This window comes from Chiloscyllium punctatum, chromosome 11 (assembly GCF_047496795.1).
Source record: "Chiloscyllium punctatum isolate Juve2018m chromosome 11, sChiPun1.3, whole genome shotgun sequence".
Taxonomy (NCBI): Eukaryota; Metazoa; Chordata; class Chondrichthyes; order Orectolobiformes; family Hemiscylliidae; genus Chiloscyllium; species Chiloscyllium punctatum.
Genome location: NC_092749.1, coordinates 9,101,644 through 9,125,272, shown reverse-complemented (window position 1 = coordinate 9,125,272; position 23,629 = coordinate 9,101,644). Strand labels below are relative to the sequence as shown.

The following is a 23,629-nucleotide window of genomic DNA, read 5'->3' as shown; positions in this document are numbered from 1 at the left end:
AAAGTGGGTCCTTCCAGTTGGCTGGAGCTAGATCAATAGTTCAGGGTAGGGTGCTGAATTAGTTATCTTCCCTCTCTAGCCTGGGATAGAAAGGAAAGCAATAACACTTTCCGAGTCAGCTGCCAATGTCATGTAAAAAGTTTACACTCTCATTTCCTTTGCATGCATATCTCATAATTAACTCCAAAAATGCTCTCGAGGTTTTAAATCAGGACTTTTTTCACAGATGAACTAACATTCATAACTGTTCCTAAACTTCACACACCCAGAAACATTAAAAAGAGGACAAACCAGAAAGTCAGAAACACAGCAGAAATAAATCTGTGGAGAAATGGATTGAGTGTTGTCAAGTTGTTTTTTTTTGGGAGGGGGAGTGTGGTGGTGGTTTTACAACTTGGACGCCTGCCAGATTTCTGCTAACCCGATACAGATCAGCTATAATATCCAGGTGTTGCAGGATTGGTACACTTGCCTCCGGTTACCTTTATATTGTGTGCAACACAAAATGAACTTGTACTGTGACCACAACTACAAGCTTAATTGTCTTTGCTTTTCCACTCACAGACTAATCAAGTGACAGATGCATGAGTTACATACATTTACTTTGGTGGGGGGGTGGGGTTGGCGCGAAGGCATATTTATTTCATCAAGGCTGCCTACCTCTCTCTCTCTCTCTGAAACTCACTGGCATTTAGGTAAGAGAGGAGAAAATGAGGACTGCAGATGCTGGAGATCAGAGCTGAAAATGTGTTGCTGGAAAAGCGCAGCAGGTCAGGCAGCATCCAAGGAGCAGGAGAATCGACGTTTCACACATGAGCCCTTCTTCAGGATTTAGATAAGAGAACCTGGTACAGACCAGGACAGGAAAACATGTGACACAAAGTTAATCCAATTTAGCTCAGTCGACCGAATGGCTGGTTTAAGACGCAGTGTGTGCCAACAGTGTGGGTTCAATTCCTGCACTATCAGAAGTCACCACGAAGGACTCTCCTTCTCAAACTCTCCTCTTGCCTTGGGCATGTGATCCTCAGGATAAACTACCACAATCATTTCTCTCTGAGAGAACAGCCTGTGGACTGTGGCAACTAACACTGCTCAGAGTAAAGATCACGTGAAGGAGGGTAAACAAAAACCACAAGGTCAGCCTTCAATTATAGTTGCAAGGGAAGCAAACAAATGAGCAATTCATTCAATTAATAAATTATCCAGCAATGCCAGTGTCCCACAAGAGAACAGGGGGATAAAAACATCCCTCCCACCAGGAGTGTTTATGGTGAATAGAATGGGTAGATTTAAGAGCAATCCGGATAGAAAAAAAGGAGAAAGGATTAAAGCTATGTTGGTAGGGAAAGATGAAGTAAAACTAGTGTCAAGTGTGAACAGTGGAATAGACAAGATGGGTCATCTGGCCTGTTTTTGTGCTGAAAAGGTTTTCTGTCAAATTGTGCAGCACAGCAGCAGCCATTTGTCCCATTCTGCTTCTGCTGTTCAATTAGTTCCCCCTCTTTCTCTGAGCCCTTACCAGCATTCCAGTATTTTTAATGTATCTCTAACCATGTTATTGGGTGCTATTGTCTGTAAGGTGCTGTCATATCCACATGTACACAAGATCACAAACCGTACGTATGTTTTTCATTACCTCTTTCACTTAATATGGGCATTGCTGCCAAGACTAGCATTTGTTGGCCATCCCTAATTGTCCTTGAATTGAGTGGCTTCCTCATCCATTTCAGAAGGCAGCCAAGAGTCAATCACACTATTGTGAACTTGGAGTCACATGTAAATTAAACTGGGTAAGGATGACAAATTTCCTTCCCTAAAAGGGCTGGTTATGTTTCATGATCACCAACGGAGATTAGCTTTCAAATCCAGATTTCATAAATTGGAGCTGTTGTGATTAGCTTTGAATTTCTGAAGAAGGGCTCATGCCCGAAACGTCGATTCTCCTGTTCCTTGTCTGACCTGCTGCGCTTTTCCAGCAACACATTTTCAGCTCTGATCTCCAGCATCTGCAGTCCTCACTTTCTCCTTGAATTTCTGTTCCCAAAGTAATAGGCAGGGCCTCTGGATTACATTACTACTTCACCATCATCTCCCTCTCTGACATATGTCTTCCACCTGTGCACCAGAGTTCCCAATTAAACTCTGGGCACACTGGGAGAGGTGGCACGTGGTAAAGCCTTGCAAACAAAAACATAAATCCCCTTACCTGCTCGGGTCAGTTCAGCAGCAGCCAGTAGAATGAGTGTATGGAAGAGATAATTCATCCTAAAGGAAGATACATATAAAAGTTAAAACATGAACTTTAGGGAAATGAAATTAAACTGTCCACCAGCAGGTAATTCCTCACTTTTCATGACAGCAAAGTCTCAAATACGGCACACGTTATTTTAATATATCTAAATTTGCATGCCTCACCTGACATATCCCAGACCATGAACAATTCCCCCTTCTCCAGTCAGGGGAGGGTAAGGGGGTAGTGACAGAAACAGGGAGCCAATATCTCTGGGCATTTACTCCATGCTCCAAATCCTTGACTCTAAATCTCTACCCTTCAGCTAACCCACATATCTGTAGACGTGAGTACACAAAGGATATACGAGGTGGTGAAGGCATGTTCACAACTACCTCTGTACAACACCCCAGATTCCAAGAGAGGAGCATGGTCGACCTGATCTCCTCGACTGGTTTTAATCACACCAGAGGGCGAGAAAGGAATTTTCACCCATATCTTCATTCAAGGACTCAGCCTAACCTTTTCACATTAATAAGCAGTACAAAGTCAGACTACGCAATCACCCCCTAATAGATTCCAGCTTGTTTTAAAACAAATTGCTAGAGAAACTCAGCAGGTCAGGCAGCATTTATAGAGAGAGAAACAGAGTCAACATTTTGGCTCTTCAGAGCTAGCTTGATTTAACATGTTTGTCATCTACATCCTTACCTAAATATCCACTGACTTTATGGACAGAGAGAAACAGAGAGAGAACTCAGATCTCAACGACCTTGCTTGTTCAAGAAGTATTTCCCGATTTCCGTTGAACAGAAAAAAAATTGAAAGACTGCGCCGGATTCCTGAAGTTAAACTCTTTTATCTTTCTAAAGACCTGGACAAGGTGAGATGAGCCTGAATTTCCTGGGACAAACAGCCAGAGAAAGAGGACTCGGGTCTGTGCAGAGTAAAACGGAGACAGAACGCGAAGAAAAACAATGGAAAACGCCGGAGAGTTTTTGTTTAGAAAAGATGGGAAAACAAATCAATCCAGACAATCCCAATGAAGTGAGTCAGCACAGACACACCCTGTTGCCAACGAGCCTGGAGTACAACGTTCAAACAAGAGAGGCCAGGACAGAGATGGGCTTGGGAGAGGGAACAGGACAAATACACGGAAACTGGGGCCTCTCACTAACTCACCCGCTGCGGTGGCCGGGCTGTCGGATACACTGTAGCCGCTGATGAACACACTATCTCCGGACTTTCGGATACACTGTATCAGCCGCTGGCTCAGCTACATTTATATCGCGGGGTGTATCCAATTCCGCCATTAAGCCAACTATACTGTCAATCACAGGCAACTTAATCATAACTGGTGAACATGGATGTCAATCAGACGCCAGTAACGCAGACCGCTCCCTAAGATAAAATACCGTGGACTGTGCAAATCGGAAATTAAATTAAAATAAACAGAAAAATCACAGGTATTGTGGCACTGTAGGGAGAGGAACTCCGTCCTGTTGAAGAGTCTTTGGACTCGAAACATTAACTCTGTTCTCTGTCCACACACGCTGAGTTCTCCAATACTTGATGATATTTTCCTTATTTGTGGTCACAGGCAAGGACCCCACAGCAACCAGAATCCGGGGGGGATCCGGTAAAATGTCCTTGAATGGGCGCCGTGCCCAACGCTGCAGTTATTGAAAAGAAACGGGCTGTGGAGATGACGGAAACATTCTCGCTGCTAACTGAAAAGCCAACCGAGTGGTAGTGCTGGTGCCCTCAGTCATTCATTGTTGCAAAACAAGCTGGAGTGAATGGTTAAAATGTGTCAGTGAAATTGCCTGCTCACACTCTCTAGTCCCCACTTGCTGTTGTTTCCCCCAGTTAAACTTTCACACGCCGCTTGTCTCAAAGAGCACTTTACGGAAAAGTTGTTTTTGCTAACAAGCAGATAATGCCGGCGCCTGTTGGTATGAGCCGACTTCAGACAGACCCAAATTCACATTACTCCAGACTCTGCTGGTGTACACATGACAAAATATTCAGCAGTAACAAAAGGGAAAAATCAAATTGCACCCCAAAAGCAATTTTCATAAAAGTGCATTTGATTGGATTAGATTAGATTAGATCTAATCTAATCCAACAGATTCAATTTTCAATTAGCAATACTTTGAGAAAAGCTAGAAGGGCAAGGGCAGCAAATACATGGGGAACACCACCACCTGGAAGTTCCCCTCCAAGCTATTCACCATCCTGACTTGGAAATCTATTGCTGTTCCTTCACTGTCACTGGGTAGAAATCCTAGAGTACCCACTTTATGGGGCACTGTAGGTCAAACTGGACTGAAATATTTAGCCTAAGCTCCCTTTGAAGAAATAAGGTTGGTTTGAACCCTTTAATGTATCCAAGAAATCTACCTGGTCAACAACTGTGGCTTGGGCAGCAGCAGTTTAAGATGACGTACCAAAACTACTTTGCCAAACAGCAACTAGGAATGGACAATGAACATCCCATAAGTAAATAGAGCAAAACAAAAAGTTAGGAATATTACCCACTAAGTGCATTTAAAAAATACCACACCTCACATCAAAGGTAAGGTACTGAAGGCTCTCTAATCCACCAAACTGATGGGGAAGCTGACTCCCTAATACCTGTTCATTGACTGAAACTAGAGTTTTACAAAACCTTTTGGTACAGAAGGCACTTTGCACCACGGAAAATACCAAATTTAGAAATATTAACATCAGAAACATAATGTGGAAGTGCCAGTGTTGGACTGGGGTGGTCGAAACTGAAGCTCACACACCAGGTTATAGTCTAACAGCTTTATTTGGAAGCACTAGCTTTCAGAGCATTATCTGATGAAGGAGCAGTGTTCCAAAAACTTGTACTTCCAAATAAACCTGCTGGGCTATAAACCTGGTGTTGTGGAATTTTTAACTTTATCAGAAATGTGGCAGCCAATTTACACACAGTAAGCTCCCACAAACAGCAACTTGATAGATATTATAGGGCTGAACACAGGAGGTCACTCTCAGACCCTTACAATCACCCATTACTACACCAAATTGATTCCATGGTTGATTCCATTGTTTTTACCATCCCAGTGTGTCTGAAAGGGAGGTTCCTGATCTTAGATCAAAACTTGTCTTACTGATATGGCAGAACTTATAACGGCGAGTAACCTTTTCCATTCCATTTGGTTTCTCTCCCTTTTGACGGATGTGATAGCTGATTATATGCTAATAGTCCTAGAGCATGGTAGTTCAAATCCACATCTCCACAATGGTCACATTTTGAATGTTTGGTTAATTTAACATCATCTCAATGAATCAGTATTACCAGTACATTTGGAAACCTGTGGAGTTGATTAACAGCAATTTCATAACTTTGTTTATTTGTTTTCTAATTAGTCTTGTGATATCAACAGAGATAAACGTTCACCAGAGGAATTGCCCTACTCTTGTCTGAAAGAGCACAGAAATCTTATTAGAGTGGTGCTGGAAAAGCACAGCAGGTCAGGCAGCATCCGAGAGCAGGAAAATGGATGTTTTGGGCAAAAGCCCTTCATCAGGAATGGCTTTCTGATGAAGGGCTTTTGCCTGAAACAGATTTTCCTGCTCCTTGGATGCTGCCTGACCTAATGTGCTTTTTCAGCACCACTCTAATCATGACTCTGATCTCCAGTATTTGCAGTACTCACTTTCATCTATAAATCTTTTATGTGTACCTGCAATGGCAGAGAGGGGCTCTTTAACTTATGTGTAGGAGGGCATGTCTGGCAGTGCTGCACTCCTTCAGTACTGCACTGGGACAGACAATTTGGAATATGTGCTCCAGTCTGAAATAAGGCTTTAAGCTACAACCTTCTAACTCAGAGATGTGAGTGCTACTTAGTAAACCATGGCTGACAACCCAAGCCACAGGTGTTAGATATGGTAGATTTCCTGGAGATAATGAAGGGGTCAAACCAGACTCATTTCTTCAAAGAAATGATTCCATACAGGGGGTCAGACCAAATATTTAAACTCCCCAACAGTAAGGTACTCAGATAGTTCTGGCTTTCAGAGAACCAACACACATATTTCCTCAAGATGGGACTTTGTTTATCCCAAAAATGTAAATCTAGTATGGGAAGACTCAATGTTCCAAATCCCACTGTACTGCATTGCTGAGGGAGTGCAGTATTTTCAGAGCTGCCATTTTTGTGAAGAGAAGTTAAACAGACAGCCTAGCTACATTAATAAAAGCAAAATATTGCAGCTGCTGGAAATCTGAAACAAACAATAAATGCTGCACAAAGTAACAGATTTAACGTTCAGACTGGCAACACTTCCTAGAACTATCCTAACAATAGGTCATCAACCTGAAACATTCACTCTGTTCTAAGAAGACTTGCTGAGTATGTACTGTTTGTTACTGTCTTTTGCGATCCCCTCAGTGCATTGTGAATATAGTCCCATTTACAAACAACCGGAGAGAGAGAGATAAAAGTTTGATACAATTGTATGACCTTCTGTATATTGCTTGACTGTTCCTTGACTGCAGCTTATCTGTTACTTTTAATAAATTTGTTGCTTGATTTAAACTCTAAAACACAGTTTGATAAAGGTGTTATTCTTCCATTATCTGAAAGTTTGATGATCATGCAAGTGTATTCTCGTGCAGACAGTGGATTTAATAATTCAGCCTCTCTTCAATGTTGATGTGAACAGATTTTCAGATTCTGAGAGAGCTCATGTTTATTCTAGTGCAGCAAAGTTAAAACTCTCAGCCTTGCCCTCAGATCCTTTGTCTAACCCCTCCCTCCTCTGTAACTACTTCCAGATCTCTGCACTCTTCTAATTCTGACCTCTTGCACTTTCTCAATCTCTTTATTCTCACTACTGGTGGCCATTCATATTAGCTGTAAAATTTCTTCAATTGTCTCCAAGCAGTTTGTCCTCTCCTCTCGAAAGAAAAACTCCTTTGAAACTTATCTCAAGCTTAGATCACCTACTTTAAGATTAACTGATATGGTGTAACATATTGCCTGATAATGCTCCTATGAAGGACCTGTTACCACATCAGAGGCACCATAAAGTTGTAATGTGTTATTGTTGAAAAGCCTAATGAGATCAGGTTGTTTACTATTCAAGGCTATAAAACGGAAATAAAACAGATCCTTTTACAGACTCTTAATGTCTCCCATTATTGCACCCAATTGCTTTTTGCAATTTTCCCATCCCTCATTCATGCAGACCCTGTCCCTACTTCAGGTATTAATCAGTGTATACAAAAAGTGGCTTCATGCTCTCAGTTCAGATTATGGTCTAACTTACAACTGTGATTAATCTTTTCTCTTCCATTTGGTTTCTCTCCCACTTGCTGGATACAGCAGACCAGTGAACAGTAGTCAAAATCCACCACCCATCCACAGTTTGAGAATGATGGCTTTTATGCAGTTGACAGGGGAAGGAGGAGTTAGTGGAACAGATGGTGATCATGCCCACAGCACATACAAAGGGAGTGTTAATGGTAACAGAAGAACAAAATAGATTAGATTAGATTAGATTAGATTACTTACAGTGTGGAAATATTAATGGTTAAATAAAATAAAGACCTGCAGATGTTGGTGATCAGAAACAAAGACAGACATTGTTGGAGAAAACCAGCAGGTTCTGGCAGAATCAGTGGAGAAAAAAGTAGGTTTAAAAATTCAAGTCCAATGACTCTCGTTCAGAACTTGTGGACAGTGAAGGGTCACTGGACCTGAAACGTTAATGCTGTTTTCTCTTAACAGATGCTGCCAGACCTTCCGAATTTCTTCAGTCGGTGTGATGGGGGTGAATAGTAAAAAGTGGCTTTGCTGAGAGCAATTTCATGTAAACAACACAGTGCATGTCTGTGTGTGTGATGGGGAAAACTCAGAAAGGAGAATAGTGTTCATGCTCTGAAGTTGTTGAGTCCAGGAGACTGCAAAGAGCCGGAGCTGAAAATGAGGTGCTGTTCCTCTGGATTCCATTACGTTTCGCTGGAATGTTCCAGCAAATCTAGGACGCACATTATAGCAAATGGTGTATTGGTGTAATGTTAGCATTTTCTGGCTCCCAGGTGTTCCAAAGAAGAATTATTGGACTTAAAGAGTTAGTTCTGTTTCTCCTCTTCCCTCCAGATGTTCCCACATCTGCTGTACTTCTTCAGCATTTCTTGTTATTTCAGATCTCCAGTATCAACAGTACAGTGGTGACCCCGGAATCCGAACGCCCTATTGTTCAAACAACTTGGAATCCGAACAATTATTTCGAGAAAATTTTGCCCTAAAATCCAAACACAGTTTCAGAATCCGAACACCACGTACCGTTCAGGTTGCATTGTTTGTTCTGTTCATCGTGAAAGCATCTCTCGTGTGTTCATCACTAGTTTCCTTTGTGTTTTCACCTTGATTTATGCTTTTTAAAAAAATTAATCACCCTTATGCATTCACCATGGTGTCCAAGAAGAGCAGGGAAGCAAATAAGTGCATTCACCATTAGCACTTCTCGCTAAGGTAAATGAAGTTATTTATTTCTTGCTTTTATTATTATTACTTGATATTTAGATCATTTACTCATCTTCTTTTACCTTAACCATGTGTATTTGCAGTTAAAAGTGTCTTGAAAATGTTTTTTTGGGGTCCAGAAACAGATTAATTCACTTTCCATTACTTCTTATGGGGAAAAATAGTTTCGGAATCTGAACTTTTCACAATCTGAACAATTTAGAATGAATTAAATTCGGATTCCGAGGCACCACTGTACTTTGTTTTCATTTCGATCTTGCACCGTTTCTCCCCCATTCTTGCAACAAAATACATTACTTTACACTTTTCTCTGTTTCATCTTGCCTTGTATTTTCCTAACTCAATCCTGCCATCTGCCATTACGTTTATTCAAAAGCAAGAAGCCAAACTCTCACCCAGACATGTACATGTATGTACATGCACATACATCTGCAGGAACAATAACATCCATTAAACCTGAAAAAAATAAGGAGAAACTCTTTATCCCTTGCAACGAGAAACTATTATCTGAACCCCCTCCTTTCAGAGTCACTTTTAGACTGAACAAATAAACCTTTATACCCTTCTGTAGGTGTATATAATTTAAAAAAAATTGGCAATATCTAGCAGGTGACTCAGTGTCTACGAAGAGATGTGGCCTATTACTAACATTCAGGGTGTGCAGCGCTTTACCAGAACTGAAAATTAAAGATGAACATTTCTGCTAGCAAGTTTGGAAAAACAGGAGGTCAGGACAGGAAGAACCCTGGTGAGAGAAGACGGTTCAAATATTGCCGTGGGTCTGAAGTTGTGTCTAGGTCAGAGCCAACAAGGCATGATTTCCTTCCTGAAAGGACGTTAGTGTACCAAAACCTGTATTTTTAAATGACAATCTGGAAGTTTCATGGTCACAATTACTAAACCTAGCTTTTAAGGTTGTTGACTTGCTCGCTGAGTTGGTAAATTTGTTTATTACTGTTTTGTCACCATGCTGGGTAACAACATCAATGTGCCTCCAGTGAAGCATTGGTGTTCTGTCCTGCCTGCTATTTGTGTATCCCAGTTGGCACAGGTGAGTGGTATCATTTCCAGTTCGGTTTCCTAGTGGTTGGTATCTGGGGTCCAACTCTACATTTTTGTTAGTGGAGTTCTGGGTTGAGTGCCCGGCCTCCACAAACTCCTGTGCATGTCTTTGTTTGACTTGTCCTAGTTGAATTGGTGTCCTTCTTTGTCCGTGTGTATGGATACAAGTGATAGTTGGTCACGTCTCTTGGTGGCTAGTTGGTACAGACTACACACACATGCAGACAATGAAGGACACTAAACTGGGACACATAAAGAGCAAGCAGGGCAGAACACCAATGCATCACTGGAAGCGCACTGATGATGTCACAGAGTATGGTCACAAAACATTTGCAAACAAACTGACCAGCTCAGTGAGCAAGTCAACAACTTCATCCACAACCTGAGCTACAAAGCTTCACAAGAACTTCAAACTAGCTTTGAATTCCAGATTTGAATTCATCAGGTAATTGATTATCGAAAAACAAGACTGGAGCCAATGTATCAGTAAAGGAGGCAGCAGACAAAGTGGATAGGACAAAATGGATATAGAAAGACAATATTTGTTGGATAACAGCCAATAAATGAATCTTAGATCCAAGTTTCAACTGGCAGCACTTTTACCTTTGAATGAAAAAATTGTGGATTCAAATCCTAATGTCGAAATTGGAGGACAAAAAAAAAACTACAAGACTTTTGGCGGGCAAAGTGTCAGCTGTAGATAAATGGTTAATTCCCACCTCTCCAAGTCAAAAGCTTTTGGGTTCAATCCCACTCCAAACACACTGGTTCTCTCTTCACAGATGTTGCCAGATCTGCTGTACATTGCCAGCAATTACAGCTTTTATTTAAACATTTATTCAGGGGAACGAGAGCATATCGGCAATGCCAGCATAATATTATTCATCCATTATTACCTGAGAAGGTAGTTCTGAACAGGAGTCACATTTGAACAAAATGTCAACTCTGTTTCTCTCTCTACATACGTTGCCAGCCAAGCAGAATTTCTCCAAGACTTCCTGCTTTTATATCCAGGAAGGTAGTCAGTGGCCTTACTCTTATAGTGCTGGATTTTATTACAATTGAATGCTTTTCTGGCACACACTACAGGTAGACAAGAGTCAACACTTAGCAGGCTCGAGGGACAGAATGGCCTGCTCCTAACCCAATTCCCATTTTCACATATGGGTTGAAGTACATAGATTGGACAATGACAACAGATTTGGTTCACTTAAGGTCATTCATGTTAATCTGTTATTTTGTTCTGATTTGATAGATCCATACATCCACCAGTCTCCACCTCACTTTCTATACATTTTTTGAAAAATTGCAATTTTAGCTGTCTAGTTTTAAAATGCCACGTCTAGATTTTCAACTTGCAGCCCTAATGAGAGAGTTTAACACTCAAAAACTATATTACTTCCATTTTGCGACCAACATTGACTCACATGCATGGTACATCTATTTTAATTTCAGAGCCTTGGTGTCTTCAGCTCTTTATTTGTAATGCCAATCACCTTCATTAAAGACAGACAACAGCACCTCCTGCACAATAACCCTCAAAATGTCAGCCCAACTTGGATGCATTCTCAGCCCCCTCCTGTACACCCACAACTGTGTAGCCAAATTCCGAATCAAAGTCACCAAGAAGTTTGCTGACATCACCACTGTAGGAGGACAGCAATCAAATGTTGCGAAGTTGGGTAAAGTACTTTTGGATTGGGAGGCAAGTGATTATAATTTGGTGTTTGTAAAATCTTGGTGGTGTTGGGGGGGGGGGCAGGAGGAATGTTGCATGGTCCTTTTAAAAAATCATGTGCTTTTTCTGTGTTAAGAGCTTTAAAATGGATGTCTGTGAACATCTGCTTGGAAGTTTGCAAGTGCACACAGAGCACCCGAATTGAAACATTTGTATCAAAAGACCGTACAGTGAGCAGACCAAGCAGCAGCTTCTACCAAGGCAACTGGCTGTGTCATCACAGGTATAAAAGGAGGAGGCAGTTTGAAAGTAACCCCAGAGCTAGCTGCCATCTGCTAGAGCTAACAGCCCTGAGCCTTTGAGAGAGAGAGAGAGAGAAAATCACTGGCTCTTACAGCCTCATCATGTCTGACAGAAAGCACCATCTAAGTAACAATGGTACTAACAGCACAAGTTAATAATCCTGACAGAAGAAATCGACAGAGAAGGCACAGAACGTTCTGGAAGACACATAACCTGGCTGTAATTTTGAGAGACTTAATTCTACTTTTTTCCTCAAAATGAGTGGGACTTATATTTATTGGAACAGCATACCATTAGAATCTTAATTTATTTGGGAATAGTTAGTAGTTAGAAGGGATTTATTTGGTTTGTTAACAGTTTAGTTAATTTGTTCACTTAGAAATAGATAAATAAACTATTATTGGTTGATTTTAAAGTGAGTGTCAGGGATTTAATTCATTTCACCACTAGAAGCAGATTATCCCACCTTCCACCCTCCTTTTACAGATTATAGGACGAGGTGCTCCTCTTTGGGTGTTTCGGTTTTAGTTCGGGGGGGTGGGGGTGGGGGTGTCAACCTCTGCTTCATAACAAAACAATGATGAGTCAGAATACAGGAAGGAAATAGAGGGCTTGGTGTCGTGGTGCAATGATAACAAGCTCTCTCTCAATGTCAGCAAGACAAAAGAACTGATCATTGAAAAAAGGAGGACGCGCTCCTATCTACATCAATGGAGCGGAGGCGGAGAGTGTCAAATTCCTAGAAGGTGATGACAACCGACCTGTCCTGAACCTCCCACTTAGATGCTACAGTTAAGAAGACACAACACCTCCACTTCTTCTTCAGGCAGGTCAGGAAAGTCAGCATGTCCATAAGGACCCTCAACAACATTTACAGGTGCACCACAAAAAGCATTCTATCCAGGTGAATAACGGCCCCTGGTCCGGCAACTGCTCTGCCCAGGACCATACGAAATTATAGGAAGTTGTGTGTATAGCCCAGACTATCTTTGGGAGCAGCAAGAGGGAGGACCAGGAGGCTACTGGGAAGGTAAATAAATCCTTTAAAAACATACTTCATGAACAGATGGAGTGCACACTGAGCAGGAGCAGATATGGACGGCTGAGTCAGTGAGGTAATATTTTGGGAGGTTGCTTTACCCAAAACACTACTTTGGTAGTGTCTCCCACCCATCCTCCTCCTCGAACCAAAAAAAAGGTTCTATGTGCCGGATTGGTAAGCTTACTAGGCTGTTTTAAAAATAAAGTCTGTTTGGGAATTCAGAACAGTGGAATGGACAGTAGGGCAGTTGCATGCTCCTCCCGTAGAATGTGGGAAGTAAAGGTCACCACTAGTATCCCACTGACTTCATCTGCAGGAAGTACACCCAATTCCAGCTCCTCCGAAATCACAATAGGGAATTGGAGCTGGTTGAACTTCGGATCATATGGGAGGTTGACAGGGTAATTGAGAGGAGTTACAGGGAGGTAGTCACACCTCAGGTAGAGGAAAAAGGGCAGATGGGTTACCATCAGGGGATGGAAAGGAAACCAGCAGACGGTGCAGGGATCCCCTGTGGCCATTCCCCACAATAACAGGTATACCATTTTGGATACGTTGGGGGGGGGGCGGGGGGGAAGGCACTTACAAGAGATACAGCCATGGGGTACAGCTCTTTGGCACAGAGTCTGTCCATGTTGCTCAAGGGAAGTGGAGAGAGGAACATTAGTCACTGAGGTCTCCATAGTTAGGAGGATCACATAGGAGGTTCTGTGGGAATGAGAGAGACTCACAGTTGGTATGTTGCCTCTCAGGTGCCAGGTTTCATGATGTCTTGTATTGTGTTTTTGGGATCCTTTGGGGGGGGTGGGGGGGGGTTGGGGAAGCGGCTCCTCCAAGTCATGGTCCACATAGGCACAAACAACATTGATAGGAAAAAAGGGACAGGGATGTAAGGCAGAAATTCAAGGAGCTAGGGTAGAAGCTTACAGCTAGAATAAAGAGTTATCTTTGGTTTGTTACTTGTGCCACGTGCTAGTAAGGCAAGGAATAATGGAGAGAGGAGTTAAACATGTGGCTATAGGAATGGTGCAGGAGGGAGGGTTTTGGATTTCTGGATAATTGGGGCTCTCTCTGGGGTAGGTGGGACCTCTACAAACAGGATGGTCTTCACCTGAACCAGAGGAGTACCAATATCCTGGAGGGGACATTTGCTAATGCTCTTTGGAGGGTTTAAACTAATTCAGCAGGGGGATAGGAAACTGAATTGTATATCTCCAGCGTACAGGAGGTTGAGAGTAGTGAGGTCAGAAATAAGGTTTCAAGGTTGCAAGAGTGCAATAGCAGGCAGGAAGGTGGTTTGAAGTGTGTCTACTTCAACGCCAGGAGCATCCGAAATAAGGTGGGTGAACCTGCAGCATGGGTTGGTACCTTGGACTTCGATGTATGGCCATTTCAGAGAAATGGGTAGAGCAGGGTCAGGAATGGTTATTGCAGGTTCCAGGATTTAGATGTTTCAGTAAGAACAGAGAAGGTGGTAAAAGAGGGGAAGGTGTGGCATTGTTAGTCAAGGACGGTATTAGGGCAACGGCAAGGACATTTGATGAGAGCTCATCCACTGAGATGGCATGAGCTGAGGTTAGAAACAGGAAAGGAGACGTCACCCATTTGGAAGTTTTCTATAGGCCTCTGAAAAGTTCCAGAGATGTAGAAGAAAGGATTGCAAAGATGATTCTGGATAGGAGTGAAAGTAAGAGGGTAGTTGTTATGTGGGACTTTAACTTTCCAAATGTTGACTAGAAATGCTATAATTTGAGTACTATAGATATGTCAATGATTCTCTAAAGAAGGAGGCCATCTGGTGTGTTCAGAGACCGCAATTTCCCTTCCCACGTGGTTAAAGATGCCCTCCAATGCATCTCATCCACATCCCGCACCTCCGCCCTCAGACCCCACCCCTCCAACCGTAACAAGGACAGAACACTCCTGGTGCTCACCTTCCACCCTACCAACCTTCGCATAAACCAAATCATCCGCCAACATTTCCGCCATCTCCAAACAGACCCCACTACCAGGGATATATTTCCCTCCCCACCCCTTTCCGCCTTCCGCAAAAACCGTTCCCTCCGTGACTACCTGGTCGGGTCCACGTCCCCCTACAACCCACCCTCCCATCCTGGCACTTTCCCCTGCCACCGCAGGAACTGTAAAGCCTGCGCCCACACCTCCTCCCTCACCTCTATCCAAGACCCTAAAGGAGCCTTCCACATCCAAAGTTTTACTTGCACATCCACTAATATCATTTATTGTAACCGTTGCTCCAGATGCGGTCTCCTCTACATTGGGGAGACTGGGCGCCTCCTAGCAGAGCGCTTTAGGGAACATCTCCGGGACACCCGCACCAATCAACCACACCGTCCCGTGCCCCAACATTTCAACTCCCCCTCCCACTCTACCGAGGACATGGAGGTCCTGGGCCTCCTTCACCGCCGCTCCCTCACCACCAGATGCCTGGAGGAAGAACGCCTCATCTTCCGCCTTGGAACCCTTCAACCCCAGGGCATCAATGTGGACTTCAACAGTTTCCTCATTTCCCCTTCACCCCCCCCCTCACCCTAGTTCTAAACTTCCAGCTCAGTAACTGTCCCCATGACTTGTCCGGACTTGTCCTACCTGCCTATCTCCTTTTCCACCTATCCACTCCACCCTCTCCTCCTTGATCTATCACCTTCATCCCCTCCCCCACTCACCCATTGTACTCTATGCTACTTTCTCCCCACCCCCACCCTCCTCTAGCTTATCTCTCCATGCTTCAGGCTCACTGCCTTTATTCCTGATGAAGGGCTTTTGCCCGAAACGTCGATTTCAAAGCTACTTGGATGCTGCCTGAACTGCTGTGCTCTTCCAGCACCACTAATCCAGAATCTTGGTTTCCAGCATCTATAGTCATTGTTTTTACCTCTTTGAGACTGTTTTCGTCAGAGAGAAGATTCAGAGGTGACTTAATTGAGACATATTCGATAATCAGAGGGTTAGATAGGTTGGACAGTGAGAGTCTTTTTCCTTCGATGGTGATGGCTAACACGAGAGGACATAGCTTTAAATTGAGGGGTGAAAGATATAGGACAGATGTCAGAGGTGGTTTCTTTACTTAGAGAGTAAAGGGGTGTGGAACACACTGACTGCAGCAGTTGTAGACTTGCCATTTAAGGGCATTTAAATGATCACTGGATAGGCACATGGACGTGAATGGAATAGTGGATGTTAGATGCACTTCAGACTGATTTCACATGTTGGCGCAACATCAAGGGCCGAAGAGCCTGTACTGAGCTGCAATGTTCTTTGTTCTATGCCTTTCTGTGTCCAAGCATTCTATGATTTGTATGTCATTTATGCTATGATCTGCCTGTACTGCTCTCAAAATAAAGCTTTTCACTATACTGTGACTAAAATAACTCAAAATAGGTGTAAAGTATTCACTGAGCTCACATGCAGTCTGTGCTGAGTTTGTGTAAAGACATTAAATTTTGTTTTACCACCTCGACTTTCCAGATAAACAGGACTCCACTGGGTTATATTACCGTATACAAAGTTCCCAATTACACAGCAACATAAATGTAGAGGAATTAGGAAATGCCTTTAAAGCAAAATATCCCAGAATGTCAGGAGGCAAATATTAACACAGTGCTTAAAAAAAGTGATTTTTACCAGAGATAGCTAAATTCTAGTGTTAGTTTAAGCTATAGTTTTAAATTAGTGACTTAGAGTCATAGTGATGTACAGCATGGAAACATACCCTTCGGTCCAACTTGTCCATGCCGACCAGATATCCCAACCCAATCTAGTCCCACCTGCCAGCACCCGGCCCATATCCCTCCAAATCCTTCCTATTCACATACCCATTCAAATGTCTTTGAAATGTTGCAATTGTACCAGCCTCCACCATTTCCTCTGGCACCTCAATCCATACATGTACCATCCCTGCGTGAAACAGTTGCCCCTTAGGTCTCTTTTATATCTTTCCCTTTTCACCCTAAACCTATGCTCTCTAGTTCTGGACTCCCCCACCCCAGGGAAGAGACTTTGTCTATTTAACCTATCCATGCCCCTCATGATTTAATAAACCTCTATAAGGCCACCTCTCAGCCCCTAACGCTCTAGAGAAAACAGCCCCAGCCTAGTCAACCTCTCTCTATAGTTCAAATTGTCGAACCATGGCACCATCCTTGTAAACCTTTTCTGAACCCTTTCAAGTTTCACCACATCTTTCCGATAGGAAGGAGACAAGAATTGCACGCAATATTCCAACAGTGGCCTAACCAATGACCTGTAGTTTGAGAGGCAGCGAGGGTTCAGAGATGGATTACCAGGTCTTTGGGTCAAGTTAGTTGAAAACATGGCTGCCAATGGCAGGGGAGCACTGAGTCAGAAAGGGAATAAGAGATCTCAGAAGCTCACACCACACTGAAGGCGGTTACAGAGATAATGAGGGAACAGGTAATGGAGGAAATTGAAAGCAAGGACGAGATGTTTAAAATAGAGACAATGCTTGGACTGGTATCCAGTACAAGTTAGCAAGCTAGGACTCCGGGGTCAACAGGATTTGATGCACATCAGATGGCACGCAACAGAATTTCAGATGTCCTCAAATATACAGAGTATCGAATGTGAGAGGCAATCCAGGCGGGCATTGCAATGTTTAAATCTGGACATATGGATTAAGGTTGCAGCAGAGGATGACTTTTGGAAAGGACCAAATTAGATGCTCTTATTGAGATGGAGATTGGACAATGAAATGGGTACGTAGTTGAAACATCATTACATCTTTGATCAGACTTGCAAACAGTTTAGTTCAGCCTCAGAAATTTACCTGGGAGGGGATGAGAAACAATGATGGGAACTGGATTCATGATGGGGACCAAAGACAATAGTTCCACTCATCCCAATACCTAAAACTGAGGAAACGTCTGTCCCTTTGTTCTGGATATTGAATAAAATAATTTTAACAGATTATAAGGGGTTGGATGTGGGCTGTCAAAAGTGGTGCTGGTAGGGGTGGTCTCATCAACATTCATGTATAAATCAACACTGTTGCTTTCAATGACATCACCAAGAGGCAACACACACGAGAAGTAGGAGAGACAAAGATAGTCTGTCCACGGGATGATACCAAAGGAAACTGTTTCAGGTAATTCACATACGAGTGGAAACAGATGAAGGCAATCCCACCAGCTGGAAGACAGTAGAGAGGCATGCAAAGATGATGTGGCAAACCATATTTAAAAATGACATTGCAAGAAAAAAAAATAAGATGGGATAATTTACTCTTGTCACAGTCCTGGAGAATGGCAGTTGTAAATTTGATGAGAGCAGTTTTGGTGGTATGATGGGCTGATACTACAAGGAAGAAAGGAATATGGGGATTGTTCAAAAAGATGTATTTGAGGTAGAAGATTAATTGTATTGAATTGTATCGCTGCCCGTGGGAGTGGTAGAGTCAGAATCATTGGCGACCTTTAAGCGGCATTTGGATAGGTACATGGATGGGTGCTTAATCTAGGTTAGAAGTTCGGCACAACATCGTGGGCCGAAGGGCCTGTTCTGTACTGTATTGTTCTATGTTCTATGAATGGTGGGATAGGTTTGAGCAGCAGAACAGCCTCCTCCAATTTTAACCATCGGTATTCGTCATAAAAGGAAATACAAATCACAGACTTATCATCTGCAGTTTTTATGCAAGAAAAAAAAGGATTATGTTTTGAAATTGTTTGTCTTAAAAAAAATCTGAGATAGATGAATTATTCTTCCTCAAGCTTGTGTTGATCACATTGGAAAAAGTGCAGGTCATGAAGATGAGAGTGGAACGGGGTAGTGAATTAAACTGACAGGAGGTCAGGATCACACAGAGGTGGTCTATAATGCAATCACCTATTTTGTCTCTCCAATGTAGAGCATGCATTATGTTAAATTGCCTAAGCTCTACCTTTCCTGACCTGCTCAGTCTCTCTACCAACAGAGAATGCTGGACAAACCCAGCAGATCTGGCAGCATCTGTGGAAAGAGAAACAGAGTTAGTGTTTCAAACCAGGGATGATTTCTCCTGCATGGAAAAGTGTTGGCATTTGTAAAGAAAACTTGAGGCAGACCCAGTGAGAAAGATAAAGGGATCGTCAATGGTGATGACAAAGAAAGAGAGATGTAAAATGGGTGTAAATTAATGTGTGATGGGCAAAAGTGGATCCTCTCTACAAAGAGTAAACAAGACATAAACAAGATAAAGTGAGTGGGTGGGGATCAGGAAGAGAAGCTAAGAAAATGGGGAACAGGCATAAGGTAGTCGGTTTCAAATGCTACTGAGTTTAACATTGTACCCGTGAAGTGCCTCAGCAGAAAATTTAAGGTGTTGGTTTCTTGAGGGTGTGTTGTGCTTCTCTGTAAAATTGCATCAGTCGCGGATCAGAAATATTAACATTCTCTTTATCACCTCATTTAAGGCTTTCCTTAAAACCTCCCTCTTTGATAATTTTTACTCATCTTCCCTATCGCAGCTCAGTGTTAGATTTCATGACACTCCTGTGAAACACTTTGGGTTATATTTACGAAATAAGTGCCAGCTACTGCATCCACCAATCCACTGATCTCGGTTTATACATTTCTATCCTATTTTAATTTGCACTGTTATCCCTTTGGCATTTATTCTGCTTTCCACAGCAAGCCAGACTTCTCCCCCACCCCGTCCATGTAATGAACTAAAGCCCTGAAACACCACGACACTCTTCAGCTCTGGTGGAAACACTGAGATATTGAGCGAATGCTTGGAGGTGGCACTGTTCACATTAAGACGGCTTTAAACACGGCACCATCTTTCCCTCCCAACCATTTCACAGAAAACCCAAAACACAACACTCTTTCTGCTAGCAACATCACAGAACAACAGCAAAAATAATAAAACGCTTATTGCGTCTGTACGAATCCCGCTTGTTGTTTTTTCTGCATTCCAGTTCAAAGAGGCTCCAGTTCAGAAAAGGGTGTTGTTTCTTTTCAAAAAAAAAACAAGAGAAAAGGCAAGTTCTTTCCGATTTCTTTTTGAAAGAAGCAAATGCCTCGCTCAGAGATTGCTTGCTACTGGGTGTGGGGATTAAAGTCGGAGCTGGGTTTCCCTAGGTTTTGCTGACACACAGCAACCAGAGTGAACAGGCTAGAACCAGTTAGAGGCAGGTTCGAGTCCTCCCAACAGTCTTTCTCTGTAAAACTCTACAATCTCCCCACAAAAGCAGCACCCAGCCTTCCCCCTCCTCCGCAAACCCCAGGGAAGATGCAGATCGTTTACCTGATGGTGGAAGGACCAAAGCAGCTAAAGAACACAGAGACAGCGGGATGGAGAAACCAATCCTTGGGACACAGAGAGACAACCATCAGAAGGAGAGATGAATCTACATGGGGGGGGGGACCTGCCCTGCTATTGGTTCATCCCATTCCGACTGACGTCAACCCCGACCAATGAGATTTGGGGAACTGAAGGATGACGCGCCACAAGAAAAAAGGGGGCGGCTCGCCGCGAGCAGAAAGTGGGAGAGAGAGAGAAGTCGTTCCCGCGGGATGCGCGTTCCCAGCCCAGCGGCTGCGCGAGCACAAGAGACCGGCTTCCAGGTGAGTGGAGGCGCGTGCTGGAGCCTCCTCACTTGCTGCTGGTGGCGGGGGTGGGGAGGATCGTGGCGGGTAAATGCCCGCGAGCGGCGCATTGCGTTTGTATATCGACGGGGTTCATCCACTTCCCCCGCCCCCTCCTCACCAGCCACCCGCGCTACTCGCAGGGCGCTGCCTAGGCACTGGGGACTGTCTTCCGCTGCAGTTACGCTCAGTGTCAATGTGGGTCCATGACCAGCATCGTTTACAGGCTCTGTATCCGTGAAATTGTTTCTGTGCAAAGAAACATAATAGTAAACTCCTCAAGGACAGGGCGTTATTGAGCTGAGGTCAGGCTTGTGTCAGAGGGAACCCCGTGGCCACATTTAAGATGTATGTATGTATGTATGTATTTGTTTGTGAAGATGGAAGGCAACATTCACATCTCATTTTGCATCAATTAGGTTGGCAGTGTGATAGAGACCCTGGGTTGGAACAAGTTCCCCTCGCCCCCCCCCCCCCCCCATGTCTTTTAAAAGGAGTTGACCTGCCTTTGGAGGGTCAGGTATTGGGCTCAGAGTGGTGGTTTGCACCAAGTGATAGGTTCTGTGTTCTCTTCTGATTGCTGGTCAAGAGGCCCATAAGACATAGGAGCAGAAATTAGGCTGTTCAGCCTATTGAGTCTGCTCTGTTGTTCAATCATGGCTGATAAGTTTCTCAACCCTATTCTCCCTGTAACTCTTGATCCCCTTGACAATCAAGAATCTACCTATCTCTGTCTTAAATATACTAATTTCTGTATTTGCTCAAACCTCTCCTTCAAAGTGTCAAAAAGTTTGAGACCTTTTGGGAAGGTTTCAGCTGTGGCTTCGTCTACACAGTAAGGGAATAGTATCAGCTGTCCACAGGTCATTGAAGGTGAGAAGGGAGGCCAAGGACACTGGAACAGGGGTAGGCTGTTCAGCCCCTCTATCTGAGTGTGTCTGTGTGTGAGTGAGAGAGTTTGTTGTGTACGGGATTGATAATTCAACAATGCAGTTTGAGAGTTCCAGGCTTTTTGACCCAGTGACAATGAAGGAAAGGCAATATAATCCAAGGATGTTGTGTAGGGAACAGTGTTCCTTTGTGTTTGTTGATCTTGTCTTCCTTGGTGGTAGAAGCCATAGTTTTGGAAGGTACTGTCAAAGGAAGCCTGGCATGTTGCTATGGTCCATCTTGAAGATGGTACACATTGCTGTCACTCTACCTTCATGGGGTGGAGGAAGTGTTGGCGACAATAGATGTGATGCCAGTCAAGTAGGCTACTTTCTCCTGGATGATGTTGAGATTCTTGATTGTTGTTGAAGTTGCACTAATCCAGACAAGTGGAGATTATTCCATTACACTCCTGACTTGGGCCTTTGGGGAGTCGGAGGTGAATTACTCACTGCAGGATTCCTAGCCTCTGACCTGCTGTTGTAGCCCATCATTCAATGTGATCGCAACTAATCTACAACTGAATTTCACATCATAGAATCTGTACAGTGCAGGAAGAGGCTATTCAGCCAAACCCCTTATCTAGCCCCAAAGCAGGTACATTTCCCTGTACATTATGAGACAAATTAGCATGGCCAATCCACCTAACTTGCACATTGTTGGACTGTGGGAGGAAATGGGAGCACACAGAGGAAATCTATGCAGACATTGGGAGAATGTGCAAACTTCAGTGCCTGGGCTCAAGCCTGGGTCCCTGGTACTGTGAGGCAGCAGTGCTAGCCACTGAGCCATTGTGCTGTCCAACTAACCAAGACTTTGTACAGCTGAAGTATGACATGTACTTCCTTGTTATTCTGGTGCTCTAGATTGTAAAAACCAACATTTCATTAGCTATTTTGAATATTTGAGAATATGGTATCTTCCCATTTTAAAAATGAAGACGAGTTCCCTGTCTGGGGGATTGTTAATTTTTGGTAATTCTTGAGCCCAGAGAGCATTGGAGGCTGGGTTGTATAATGTTTTCATTACATTTTTGATCCTTCATGGAATCAGGGGTTATGGGTGACAGACAGAGTCTGGAGTTGGTATTTGTGCCCATAAACTTCAGTCATGGTTATATTAGCCCGTGGGGCCAACTGCAAAATTCCCTATAATTTTCTTTCTGCTTCATGGACCTCCAAGGTGTGTGCCAATGGCTTCTGAAGTGGAAGTTGTTCACCAACACACCGTTCAACATGTCCAGAGCTTCCCTGTGGCTGCACAACCCAGAGGCAATATGAGCTGAGTGGTACTCTTGAGCTTCTGTGCCTTTTTGTGATTGTTCAAACCTAAGCATCTGGACACTCCAATCTCACTTGATTTTCACCACCTAAAAAAAGGTCCTGTCCTATTGTTTTTGAGGGGAGGTAATGGTGTGGTGGTGACATCACTGGACTAATGATTCCCACCACCTGGGTTGTTGCCAGTACCACTGACAGTGAGGCAAGGAATAGGGAGAGAGTGCAGTTGAACACGTGGCTGCAAGGATGGTGTAGGAGTGAGGGCTTCAGGTATTTGGACAATTGGACTGCATTCTGGGGAAGGTGGGACCTGTACAAGCAGGACGGGTTGCACCTGAACCAGAAGGGCACCAATATCCTGGGAGGTAGGTTTGCTAGCACTCTTCGGGGGGGGGGTTTAAACTAATTTGGCAGGGGGATGGGATCCGGACTTGTAGTCCAGCAAGTAGGTTAGCTGTTTTTCAGGATGTCCAAGAATGTAGGGAGGCTGTGGAGAAGGTAGTACTGACAGGGAATACTTGCGGACACAGAGATGGGCTCAAGTGTGTATACTTCAACGCAAGGAGTATCAGAAATAAGGTGGGTGAACTTAAGGCGTGGATTGGTACTTGGGACTACGATGTTGTGGCCATCACGGAAACGTGGATAGAAGTGGGACAGGAATGGTTATTGGAGGTTCCTGGTTACAGATGTTTCAGTAAGATTAGAGGGGGGGTGGTAAAAAAGGAGGTGGGGTGGCGTTGCTAATTAGAAATGGTATAACGGCTGCAGAAAGGCAGTTCAAGGAGGATCTGCCTTTGGAGGTAGTATGGGCTGAAGTCAGAAATAGGAAAGGAGCAGTCACCTTGTTGGGTGTTTACTATAGGCCCCCCAATAGCAGCAGAGATGTAGAGAAACAGATTGGGAAACAGATTTTGGAAAGGTGCAGAAGCCACAGGGTAGTAGTCATGGGCAATTTCAACTTCC

General features: G+C 43.6%; 2 protein-coding genes across 3 annotated transcripts in view; one reads left to right on the top strand and one right to left on the bottom strand.

The window, feature by feature from the left end:
* LOC140482718 (CD276 antigen homolog) overlaps positions 1–20,228 on the bottom strand; it is a 51,786-nt gene extending 31,558 nt beyond the window's left edge. Inside the window, exons 1-2 of one of the 2 annotated variants that reach the window (XM_072580265.1) lie at positions 20,113–20,228; positions 2,210–2,268 (exon numbers count right to left, since the gene is read on the bottom strand). In XM_072580265.1, the coding sequence (XP_072436366.1) occupies positions 2,210–2,268; positions 20,113–20,198 (145 nt within the window). In that variant the 5' untranslated portion in view covers positions 20,199–20,228. Of the gene's footprint in view, positions 1–2,209; positions 2,269–3,415; positions 3,565–20,112 lie in introns of those variants that run through there. The other variant, XM_072580267.1, reaches the window with a different exon arrangement.
* A 76-nt stretch (positions 20,229–20,304) lies between these two features.
* The window catches only part of LOC140482647 (V-set domain-containing T-cell activation inhibitor 1-like), a 43,861-nt gene continuing 40,536 nt past the window's right edge, over positions 20,305–23,629 (top strand). Inside the window, exon 1 of the mRNA XM_072580152.1 lies at positions 20,305–20,432. Within this exon, the coding sequence (XP_072436253.1) occupies positions 20,305–20,432 (128 nt within the window). The remainder of the gene's footprint in view (positions 20,433–23,629) is intronic.